Raw genomic sequence first — 13,073 nt, forward strand, 5'->3', positions numbered from 1 at the left:
AATTTACAATAAAGTGAACAATCAGTCTCCAAATAAATTGATTATAGTGAAATGTAATCATGAAAAATGGGTTATTAGCCGTAACTAATATTATTGTGATTTTACTACATTCTCGCTTGAACAGGTGCTTGCATACATTCTAGTTTGAGGGCTCAGAAGTTCCTCCACCGGATTGCGGACAAAATGGCATGGATGAAGTACAGGAGAGTTGTCGCAAAGGCAAAAACCTAAGGCAAAGAGAGGAAACTCACAATCACACATCAGACACTTAAACACGTGCAAAAGTTTGTGACCTGTTCAAAGCTAAGAGTGCATTGGTAAATATGTGTTTTGTGTGAGTTTTGGGGGAAAAAACTTGATTTTGATTCTGATCTTTTTGGATTATTAAAGTTGAAGAGAGATGTATTACCTTCTACTGTCCAGTTCTTGGCAGTGTCTTTACATATACCGTAATAACACCATTGTTGTCATGTTTGGACTGACTTTGTTAAAATGTTAGACTTACCACTGCTGAAATGTCGATCTGGTAGATTCTAAACATTTGTATTGCTTTAGCGATAAAAGTGATGTAAGCCAGAATCACTCCTGCACTGAGGTAGAAGATCACTGCCAGGAAGTGATAGACAAAGTCCTACAAAAACAACCACACATTGCTTCACTACTTGATGTAAGTATTATAAAAGTGTAATAAACCTGTAATATCTTACAGCCGTCGCCCAGCCGAAGCTGTTCTTGTGTCCTCCACAGGCGAAGATGACCAGCCATAGGAAAGTCATTACAAAACAGAACAAGGACACAAACATGACCCAGGCCAGAGGGTTTGGTGGTAAAATATGAGTGGAGGCCACCAGGATCCACACCAGACCTCCAAAGATCTGCGCTCCACACATAATGAGTCAGACCTCACAACATGTACATTTACCTTGTTATTTATATGGGGTTACTCTTTTCTCATAGCTAATTATTTCTAGTTTAGGTCTAGGTTTTGTGTGGTTGTGTAAATGTAATTTATTTCTATTATTCTATTATATATATTATAGGACATCACCAATAATTGTGTGTTAGTCGCTGGTCATCTCTACATTTGATTATTCCAAATAACATGTTGAACCGTGTTGAACTAGTATTAGGATGGATTAGGATAACATGGACTCAACCCTTTATTTAGTCACACTCTACATTTGTGATTGTGTGTAAAAGTACCACACGATTGGTAAATAATTTTCCTGTTTTTTTTTTTATATGTATTGTTCAATTAACAATTAATATTTTACTTTATCTACATCTAATATTCACTTGAATGAATCATGAATGATTCACTCTTACTTCATCAGTACAAGCATGCTTTATAGTCAGTGCATGAAAGTAAACGTCACATTAACGTGTTGTGGGTCTGTTTAAACAAGGCACAGCACTTATTATCTTGGATATGGGTTTACTAAATGCACATAGCTTTGATAAAGCATTTCAAGTTTAAAAATTTGTTTTCACAGCATGTTATTTCAGCACTTTCTGTGTTCTGTCGATTTCTATAGAAAATGTTGTGGCCGCATTTCTTGTTAGATTTGTAGCACAGATATTATATGAGTGAAATGTGAGATGACCCAGTTAGCTCCGAACGGAGACCAAGTCAACAAGTTTCCATCATTTGCTTTGGAAAAGTAGATTTTTTCAAGTGAAGTTATTGTTCTGATTCAGTAATTCATCCGTTTTTGACTTATTAGACTGCTGTGTTGATCTGTCATGGTTATTGTTAGTATCTGAGCATATACTGGATGCACTATTGCACTAGTTAGCTGCATTACTATTATGTTTTTTTCCCCTTTTTGTAGTAGTGAATTAGACATCCTTAAAATGTTTTTGAGTATTTGAGGGCATCAGTATAATTAAAATGAAAAAATATAATAATAGTAAATGTAGAAAATATATATTTTTAATTAATCTGTTCCTGGACAAATTTGGGATTATACTGGTTTCTAATAATATTAGTTATTCATTTTAAATTATTGCTAACAATATACTGTATTTGTAGTAAATGTATCTATTTACCCGGCACCCAAGTTAGCGGGTACTCCAGACCAATAATGACTGATGCTATGCGAATTCTTCTGCAGGTGTATCTTATTTTAATGTAGAATTGGTTTAGGCCTCTCAGTCCTCGTTTAAAATTAGTCGAGGTTTAGTCCCATTTCAATCCTGGTTCAGCCCTAGTTCAGACCTGGTATAGTCCTGCTGTGTATTTGGTTAAGATTTGGTGGTATTTAATGTGGTTTGAGGCCCCATGCACCATAGTAAATAATAATATAATAATAATAATAATAATCTCCTTTGTCAATTTAATTTCTCACCCATGAAGTTAAGAATCATCACGACCTTAAAAAGAAATTAAAAATCAGATGTATGCTAGATTCTATGTATAATATAATGTAGAAATAATCCATAAAATATGAATAATAGTTTTTGTAGTTTAGGATTAAGACATAATAATCTGTTTTGTATGTAAGATGTGTATGAATTAAGATAAACACGTATTATATGACACAGAAATGGTTAGTAATTCATTTTCATTTTCTCCGTGGTCAGGTCACTCACCAGTTCAGGCAGGTAGAAGATGTCCGGCGCAGTGGTGCAGATGCCCATTCCGCTGGGCAGGCTGGCCATGGGCTTAGCTGTGGTAGCAGCCATCTCCTCTTCAGCTGCGCTCCCTCTGCCGTCCTGTACAACTCTGGACTAACAGCTGCCGCGGGTGGGACTGACCCTTTTAGGAGGAAAAAAGTTAGCAGACCAACCCGTTCTGCCTTTGTTCCCACACCAAGACTTGGTTCAACTCAGACACACCCTTTATGCCTGTGTGTGTGCGTTTGTGTGCGCCTGGGCCAAAACTAAACTGTGGAAAACTATGAGAGAAATATGTGGCCAGAGGCTGCAGCACGGGCAGATAAGGTGTCACCATTGTTGGGATACGGCTCACTGAGTTTTGGGTTCTGCAATATTCACAAGCCTCCCTGGCCTTCTGCCTACTACTCACTCCTTTCATGGTGATTGAAGCAGAAACAACAGCTTATGTGACCTTAAACTTCAACTTTGAGCAACAACATTGGCCATCAGTCATAAAATACCGTAATGTCAGAATATGGAAAGTAGTTTGTTGATGAGAATTGAAGCGATCATCGACAAGCTTTTCAACCACAAATATTTCCAACTTTCTGCTGCCTCTTTTACTATTTCTATTTACTATATGAGAGGGGTGTTTTTGTCATTCAAATCTAATTGGAATGACACGATTAAAGTGCATATGATAGACTTTCTTTGGTGTATTTATATCCGTTTCACATATAAATTATAGTTTTTCTCTAATCAAGTATTTGTGGGGATTAGTATAAAAATCTGTAGAAAATTACAGGAAATATGTAGGTGTAATCCCTCATTCGTCCAGGCGTGTTCCATAGTAGAAAAAGCTTCAGTTGTAGTCATCTGGACTCAGTTAGAAAAATAGACGTTTCGATTCTCATCCAAGAGTCATTGTCAATAAAAGAATTTAGATCGAGAACTCCGATATTAATACTGTTCTGTGGTAAGACCCGCCAATTGGGAGGAGCCTTCCTGAAGTTGAAGGAGTTGTTTGTTTCAACAGAAACTCCCCCTTGTATCTACCGAGCCTATTCAGAATCTTAATGGGCTATTAGAATCCTCTTTGTCTTTGTGAGACCCTGGCTCAACCACCCTGAGTACCTGATTAGCATCTACATGTCCTGGTCCTGGTCCTCTACCTTTCCAGGGGTTCAGTATACCATTATAGAAAGAGGAGTCAAGGAAGCTATTTTTGTTAAAAAAAAAGAAGGTAGAGGACCAGGACAAGGACATTTAGATGCTAATCAGGAACTCAGGGTGGTTGAGCCAGGGTCTCACAAAGACAAAGAGGATTCTAATAGCCCATTAAGATTCTGAATAGGCTCGGTAGATACAAGGGGGAGTTTCTGTTGAAACAAACAACTCCTTCAACTTCAGGAAGGCTCCTCCCAATTGGCGGGTCTTACCACAGAACAGTATTAATATCGGAGTTCTCGATCTAAATTCTTTTATTGACAATGACTCTTGGATGAGAGTCGAAACGTCTATTTTTCTAACTGAGTCCAGATGACTACAACTGAAGCTTTTTCTACTATAAAATTACAGGACGTGACATCACACTAGGGACACTCTCTCCAGACAAAGTTTATGCAGAATTTACACAAAATTAACAACTTTTATTACCCTCTAAACATTAATTCAACTAAATAAATGTGCTCTCGTATATTTTCATCTGTCAACTAAACATTAGTAGTGACATTAGATGAGCTTTTGCCCCAGTGTTTTCTGGGTAATTTCCTAATGTGATTACAAACAGGAAGTGAAATTATTAAAGGTGGAATGGCCGATTTTTTTCAGCAAATATTTTATCATATTTCCTCGTGGCGTGGATAAATCATTTGTCCTGCCATGTATCAATCATAAAACGCACCTACCGCTCACCTGAAGCCGCGTGCGGTTCGTGCCCACGTTTCCGCGTGCCTAAGCGCATGGATCTATCATAATATAGTTCCCTCAGTGTACGGGACAAAATGAAGACGGAGAAAGACTGTTCGAGCTGACGCAGAAGTGGACGGAAATCTACGGGAGACGAGAGATGTGATGTGCTCCGTTGCGCTAATAAACAAACGCACGTGTGTGTTGTATCAGTCCGCACGGGGGAGTGCGCATGCGCACTTCCATCTGAGTTCTCAAATCGCCGAAAAATCGTCCATACCGCCTTTAAACAAAAAAATAACTTTTTTGGGATAAAATGTTTAGCATTTTTAGCAAAATCTTAGATTTATAAAACATTCTAGTTCAATAGGTCACCCAACCTGTCATAGGCACTTTAAGGTGTATCACAGTGACCCATAATGTGATTTTTACAATTAAATTATTCGTAATTGGGAGTGTTAATTCTCAATGGATTTATACTATGTATTCATAATGTGCTTTTCTGAATATTACTTCTGAAACTGTATTACTCTCCTGTTTTGAAGCATTCAATTCAAGTAGTCATTGTGCAGTAGACAGCAGGCCTGTGTGTAATACCAGCAGAGCACTCATCAGACAAAGACACAGGGCACAGTTCTCCTCTTCATTCTATCGCTCCATCGCTCTATCGCTTTAGCTCTGACTTACTTTTTACAGGTGTTCAGATACAAATCTGAATCATCATTCTTGATTCTTATCATTGCTGCAGGTGTGGTAGCATGACATTTATAACACATAAAAAGTAGCGAGACCAAGAGCTTATGAAAAACACATTAGTTTTATTTCAAAGGTGGTGAAATTTGTAAAATGTTTACATTTGAGCTGTTTTACATAGAAGTCAGAAACCCAATCGTGTAACACAAAGAAAAGTGGTTCAAATGTAGAAGTGTTGGCAGAAGTTGTGTTTACAGGTATGTTCTATATTAGACTCTTGTTTACAGTAAACAGTCAGTCACATGATCAAGTCTCCATACACTGATGCCACACCTCCAAAGACATTGTATTATGTATTTTGAAATGTTTGAACCAGTATGAAATGATAATCATTCAATATAATATAACGCTCCTATGGCCCCTATCCATTTAGACAGAATTATTGGCTATTGACATGATTAAAGAAAAGCTTTGTGCCTTGTTTTCCTTAGTGCAAGTGTATTTTATATATATCTTGATAGATTCAGTATTAAGAGTCTCATATAATAAGGAGCACAGATGGTTCTAGTCCACATCATGTCATTGCACATTCACATCACAACCTAAGTATGTAAGTACAGTGTCTGTAACAGCGCCATGTGAGCAGCAGCACCATTAGGCCCCTTTTTATGAGTCTTAGATCATTATTGTTCAACCCATTTTTAGTTTAGAAATACATACTTTATATTATGTTTTATTTGATTGGGAAACATTTAATTAATCCATTCTGAAAAAAATGATTGACTTGACCTTTGAATTTTTCAACATCTCTTAACAGAAACAATGGCATGGTATTTCTAGGACCTTTTCCACCGTCGAGCAGAGAAAATGGCATGGATGAAGTAGAGAAGTGTGGCCAAGTAAGACATCACCTGCAAATGTAAGCACACACACTGAACTGTGAGTCTGAACATTTAAAGACAAAATTAAATAAGTTTAAAAAATGATCAAATCTGAGCTTGTGAGGACATACCACAGCTGCAATATCCAGCCTGTAGTTTTTGAGTAACAGGTCAGAGGTGAATTGTTTTAGGAGCAGTCCTGCTGCCACTGTGGTGTAGGCCAAGGCCACAGACGCACTTAGGTAAAACACTATTGCCACAAAATGATAGCCTGTGTCCTGAGGACGATAGAAAAATACAGATTATTACTTCCCAATATACATTGAGGATGTAAAATGTATATTGTTTAAAAATGTTAAAATCTTGGGAAATAAATAATAGGGGCTGAAGTGGATCAAGGTAGAATGTAGTTACATCTTTGCCTCTGAATATGTGCAAACTATACTCTTAAAGATTTGACAGGGTTTATACTGGGGACTCTGGTTATATTTCAGCCGATAGACTCACCAGTGCTGGCCAGAAGCTGCCCTGATTGCCTCCACACAGAAAGATGAAGAACCAGAGAGTTGTGCCGACGAAGCAGAAGACGGACACAAACATGACCCAACCCAGAGGGTTTGCGGGTTCAACACGAGTAGAAGCCACCAGGATCCACACCAGACCTCCAAACACCTGCACAACACACAGTGACATTGTGTTCTGGTAAAAGTATTCCTATATTACAGGTATATTACAGGTATCTCATAACTATGACATAAACAAATGCAGTTGTTGGTGGAAAATGATGGACAGGTTTACAAACGGCTTGATAAAGATTCCGATTTATTAAAATATTTATTTTTAATATGACCATGTGGTCTTTTATTAGTTTTAGTTACCTTTCCTGAACTACAACTAATACAAGACCACATGGTTATTTATATATTTTTTTCTTTAATAAATGTTTTGACTAATTTTAGTGATGATTGATTGATCTTGGTTTCTTGTTTTATTTTTACACCCATAGTAGGTTCTTGTTGTTATGCAACATGTTTGTGTAATCCCTCATTCGTCCATGAGTGCACCATTGTAGAAAAGACTGTGGTCCTGTGCGTGCCTTCTGTGTTCAGCCTCTTGTGCAGTGGCTGTTTAGTCTCACATATGTAATGCTCTTTATACCTTTCCTCACGGCTTTGGATTGACTACGCTGCTCTGTTTTTGAGAAGGCATCTTGTGCTTAGGATGAACCAGTTTTATCTTAAATTGTTGCCCGGTTTAAAATAAACATAATAATAAAATAATAAACATAGCGGTACTAAAGACTTGTATAAAGTGTTCAGTGTTTGTTGTCTGTGTTGCACCGAACCACCAGGACAAGTTCCTATGTTCGTGAATTTTTGTTCATCGACAAATGACAATAAACCCTTTTCTGATTCTGAGTCTGATTCTAAGGAGTGCCTGAAAAAGAGGCCAATGCCTTCTTCTCAAACAGCTCCTAGTAGTTTGCAGTAGTCTTCAGGTGTAATGTCTGAAGGAGGCGGCTTGGCATAACTCATAACTTCAGATCTGCCCCCTCCTATCCCGTCATTTTGTTGTCCATAATGGCTGTTGCTGTGACTGTGCTTTAGTCCTCTGCAGGGATGTGGTTTGAAGTAACTGAAAAGTTGAGCCCTTGAGCAACAGCAGGGCAGGAGGACAGGGACAGACCAAAGAGAGACCAGCAAAAACAGCTGGATCAAGAATCGTGTCCTGTCCCTGTCCTCCTGCCCTGCTGTTCCTTTCCTAGGTTCTTCTTATTCAAGAGGATGTTAAACTTCTTGATTTGATGCTCTGCAATCCATGTAAGATCCATCACATTCTTGAGGACTTCTTCTGGGAGGATGCTCGTTAATTTCTTCTGCAACAGTCCTTCAATTTATCAGGTCTGAAGTTATTTTAAGCATCTGCCTCAGATTTCTTCTCCAGATCATCTCTGCTCTTTGTCCTTTTACTGGTGGTTTGATCTGTAGCTTCTGCACCTAAGATTGAACCCAAGGTCGTTTCTGGTGTCTGCTCATTTCCTGGCTGTGTTTTATGCAACGTATCATACATTTGTCTCACAATCTGGGATCAAAGTGGTTTTCTTTTTTGCCTGTACTATGAAGATCCTTTGGAGCTCACTATGTTGCAGATAACTAAATGGCTTAAAGAGGATTTAATAAATAAGCAATGATTAAGCACTGTGTGTTATGAAAATGTTAACTATCTCTTTGAATCCTAATTTGTTGAATATGGTGGTTTATAGGTTTGTGTTCACTGGTGCGTGGTTACAACTGTAATGCAAAGGCAGGGCCTCCAAACAACAGTCTCCACCCTTGTCAAACATTCTACTTCAGTGAGTGCATTTTATACAACATAAACCGTTAGTGTGAGAGAGCCAACGATTTGCATAAATGTCTGAGCTGAGCAGGTGTATTGTTTAAGGAGTGTAACCGGGTCTCATTGATTTTTCAAATGACAAAGAGCCTTTTTATGTTAATATCTCTTTCTTCTAAACAAAAGTATAAATGTCCTAATTTGTGTCCGAGAAAAACTCACCCTAGTGCCACACTGTCTACACCATACATTTGATCAAACATACCTCATGGTTCATGGCACACGGACAATAAATTTGAAACAATTCCAAAAATCTGATTAGGTAAATATATTGGGAGTCGTGCTACATATGCTTGAAATCTGGTCAGAACAAGGCTCACAACTTGACATTCATTCACACCCTTTATTCAGTTCACGTCAGAAATGTAGTCTGTCCTTAAATGACCTGTCCATGGAAACATTGTGTGCAAATGTTAAAAAAAAACATGTTGATTAAAAAGTGTCTTGTGTAAATCTGTAATATTAAAGATATATGGATTACGGTAAGTTTGAAAATGATGACAATGATGTGGGCTTTTTATCTTAGGGACTTTTCACTGTTTCATTTGGGATTGTGTTTGGCAGTTTTATTTTCTTTTTTTACTCAAATCAGTACAAGTGACTTTATATTACGCCTATAAACTGTACATATATTTGCTGTTTGGGCAGATATTTTCTAGCTGTTGCTTCTTCCTTCTGTTTTTCAGACATTATGCAAATAGTATTGCCTTAACTTTGAATAAATATTATCATTGTTTTATTCATTCACATTCTACCGCTTGTTCCCGTTAGGGGTCACAGGTGACTGGAGTGTATCCCAGTGACTTTGGGCCTTAGGCGGGGCACACCCTGGACAGGGGCCAGCTCGTTACAGGGTTAACACAGAGACACAGACATTACAGACAAACAGTCACTCTCACATTCATTCACTAGGGGCAAATTAGAGTTGCCAGTTTTGCCAAACACATGAATGTCTCTGGACATGGGAGGAACCCGGAGAACCCAGAGAGAACCCACGGCAACACGGGAAGAACATGCAGACTCCACCCAGAGAGATCTTGTGATGTTGGTCTGGCCTGTGGACCGAACCCACGATCTGCCACCGTGCACCCAATATTTTTATGAATATAATTTGCAATATTTATTATACTTTGCCACCCCATGGCATTTCATTGGATAAGGACAGGTTTTACTGCTATAGGCCACTCCCCCCTACACCTGCTGAGGCTGCATTTTTACAAATGCAGGTGAAATTTTATGCTGAGAGCGACATGTGGCTGTTCCTGAATACTTCCCTCAACATCATTTATCATTTATATTAAACCAAAAGATCTGGGCCAGGGTCGGTGGGCCAAACTTTGTCCATGAGGGCAGTGTTGTGTATCTACTTTGTTCCATTTTGTACTAAAAAATCTGTCAATAGTCAATGTCAGGAAATCAAACCTGAGACTTTCTTGTTGTGAGGTGGCTGTTGTGTGCCAATATTTTTGCCAGGTTTACATACACTCCAACCTGCTACAATAAAAAGGAAAGTAATTTTTTTTTCTCAGTTTTACTCCTCTTTATTCCAAAGTGTATTATAATGTGTAATATCATGATTTATATAATGTGAGACTCTGAAACATAACGAACTGTATGGATACTTCAAGCTAGCAATTCTTTGCAAGCATGGAAACACATATCATAAGTAGTAATAAAATATGCATAATTTTATTCATTCAAAAAGTTTAGTACTATTTGTTGAATTAATTTATATAAATCAATTGAACGTTAACAGTAAATTCATCTCATTCTCCATCCTATGTTACACTTTAGGATGGAGCTGTTATGAGCCAGAGATTCAGGAAGAATAGATATAAAGACTCACAAACTCTGGGAGGAATAAGACGTCTGGGAACGAGGAGAAGATTCTTCCGCCCGTGGGCATCACATCTCCTGACGTGCTGGAAGCCATAGTCCCAAAAAGCTGTGTGTGTCTCTATGGAGTGAGTGAGTTTTAGTACCCTCCTGCCCCTCCCTCTGTCTCTGTTCCTCCTCCTATCTGCACTCTCCTTCTCCAACATGTCTATTGGTTTGTTTGTGAAAGGAGAGGATGGGCTTCAGGTGTTTGGATTCATCTTAAAATACCTCAACTCAAGTACCAGAGTAGGTCTTTCTGTTCAAATTCAGCAGCGATGTCTGTGTGTTTTAATGTGTGCTTGAATGTGTTTTAATGTTGAACTGGTATGTACAGTAAGATAGTCTGCCATTTTGCTCTGTACATCACATTGCAATAGATAATCAAATACTTAGAAGAAATTGTGTGTGTGTTTCTCGGTCCAATAGAAATCTGATCATCAAAAAGACCTGGAGACACATGGCAGTTAATTTGTGAATTTTTGGAGTAACTGTTGTATTTGTAAAATAAAGAACATGGAATTTTAAAATAATCTGTGGCATTTTCTACTTAATTTCTGTCTTTATTGCCACATTAGTTTGCCTACAGTATTTATTTGCATAGTTTTCCTTTTCAAAACCTGGAAAAGTAAGCCTGTGATAAAAGTTTCACTAAAGGTGACAAGTAATGACACTAAGGTATTATAGGAAATGGGTATAATAATCGAGTACATTTTAGAACTGCATCGTTTGAAAAGTGGTTGTAATAAGTGTAGTAATTATAGTCCTAAATAAGTTGCAGAACAGTACATTGTGGCAATAGTAGTAGTACTTTAGTTTAAGTATGAGGGATGAGGGACAAATGAGGGATTACACCGAATTACCCCTAATGAGTGATTACACCAGTTGTAAGTACCATTTACCATGGAGCATGAAAAAGTGGAAAAGAAAAGTACTTTTACATAGGTGTACATTCAAAGTTCCACTGCTGCAGGAAAGGAAAATATATGAAGTTTTTCTAACCGTTTTGGAGTCATTTCTTATAAGTGTGAATCATGGATGCTTCTCTTGTGTTAGTTTCTGTGTTTTGTCTCGCAGATAAGCAAAACAATTGTATCTATGCTACAGGATTAGGACTGAACAATGCACAACTACACTTGTTTAGTCAGATGTATGCTGAAGAAATTGCACCCAAATGTGTGGCATTTCAATAATTACTGTCAATAATTCATTTTAAATTAAATTGAAGCATTCAAATGTTAAAACCACTGCTGCAGAGTATTTCCAAGAAAGTCCCTTTGAGATTACGGGAGTCCTGGACAAGACAGCAGTGCAGATCAGTCATAACATCAGCACGTTTAGACAATCAAGAATTTGTTCTCTAAAACAGATTGATAGTTCAGAATAATAGTATGATGTTTGATTTGAAATATAAATGACTGAAATGCTATGGCACAATGTTGTAAACATCAGTATGTTGACAAAGCTTATCATTTATAAGCCTTTCAAAAACCTATTAACTGTGCATTCATTATGATCGATACAGTTTGTCTAATTCATTTCACTTAGTTAAGCCTTTCTTGTTTAGCACCTGCTAATTTGAGTACACATTTATAATATAAAACATGTAATATGTTTGTGTAATATGTTGCACATGTGGCTGTGAAATTGAGTTTGTGCCTCAAAAGATCTGCTGCAACGTCATAAACAGGTCTTTATTAATTAACTCTTGATAGATTTGCTGCAATCTTATCTACCAATATAGAGTTACTAATAAACAACTCTAAATTATACTAAATAAGTCCGTTTTCCATTGGATTGTTGCTCTGCCACACCCTGAGTCAACCTGTCCCTCTGTACAGGCCAAGGTCACTCAAGTGGCACGCATTCCTCTTTAGGCTTTGGCCCAATGGTGGTTTTTTGAACTGTGAGTGGGCAAAGGCCTGGCCTGTGTGAAGTGTCCACGTGCTACAGAGCAGAGACAGAGACGCTGTCATAGCAGCTGGAGCCTAAACTGTGGAGTGAGTGAAGACCAAAGACGAGGGCCAGAGACGAGGGCCAGAGACGAGGGCCAGAGACGAGGGCCAGAGACGAGGGCCAGAGACGAGGGCCAGAGACGAGGGCCAGAGATGAGGGCCAACAATTAACGAATGTGGCCGAGGCTGTGTACAACTGATTGCCAATTCCTCACTATTCAGTGGATGTTATGTAGTTATGAGAATAAATGTGCTATGGAGTTGGTAGACATTTTGATGGAAATATTGGCATAAAGTGTAGAAAGATCAGGTTATCCACGTGGACCCTTCAATCATGCTCTTTATATTTTTACCTTTATTGTACATGTTGCAGCTGTTACGATGATCTATTATGTGATATTGTGTTGTAATATTGAACATGACACATTCATTACTATACTATTACTATTGCATTCAGGCAAATAGTATTAAAATACTTGTCACTCTTGACCAACTCTGGTTGCATTCTATTTCTATGAGCAGCAAACAAATGTGTTTGGCCAGTGTCAAGGAGGACACACCTTGGACAGCTCGTCCATTATGGCTCTGGTTACAGCGCTACAGCGCTGCACTTCACACACACTAATGTCATGGGAACTGCTCTCGCCATGGGCCAAACAATACAGGATTGTGATTGCACAGGAGATGAAGCAACTGGGTACTTGCAAGTACTTTGGGTCCAAGTCTGAGTAAAAAATTACTTTGGAATAAATAATTGTACCATTGACCC

At 38.2% G+C, this 13,073-nt stretch overlaps 2 protein-coding genes across 2 annotated transcripts; both read right to left on the reverse strand.

Annotated features, from left to right (window-relative positions):
* Positions 1-106: 106 nt before the first annotated feature.
* LOC140351134 (myelin and lymphocyte protein-like) lies at positions 107-2,799 on the reverse strand. Its single transcript, XM_072436838.1, has 4 exons — positions 2,593-2,799; positions 708-875; positions 506-631; positions 107-227 (listed from the first exon to the last, which is right to left on the reverse strand). Exons 1-4 carry the CDS (start codon positions 2,683-2,685, stop codon positions 153-155), a joined length of 462 nt encoding a protein of 153 aa, XP_072292939.1. The 5' UTR covers positions 2,686-2,799; the 3' UTR covers positions 107-152.
* Positions 2,800-5,304: 2,505 nt separating this feature from the next.
* LOC140351004 (myelin and lymphocyte protein-like) lies at positions 5,305-10,447 on the reverse strand. The gene is made up of 4 exons (XM_072436639.1): positions 10,321-10,447; positions 6,588-6,752; positions 6,212-6,358; positions 5,305-6,110 (listed from the first exon to the last, which is right to left on the reverse strand). Exons 1-4 carry the CDS (start codon positions 10,405-10,407, stop codon positions 6,036-6,038), a joined length of 474 nt encoding a protein of 157 aa, XP_072292740.1. The 5' UTR covers positions 10,408-10,447; the 3' UTR covers positions 5,305-6,035.
* Positions 10,448-13,073: the final 2,626 nt, after the last annotated feature.

The sequence above is a fragment of the Eucyclogobius newberryi genome, unplaced genomic scaffold (genome assembly GCF_026437365.1).
Source record: "Eucyclogobius newberryi isolate DKJ021-1_F unplaced genomic scaffold, fEucNew1.0.hap1 SCAF_8, whole genome shotgun sequence".
Lineage (NCBI taxonomy): Eukaryota > Metazoa > Chordata > Actinopteri > Gobiiformes > Gobiidae > Eucyclogobius > Eucyclogobius newberryi.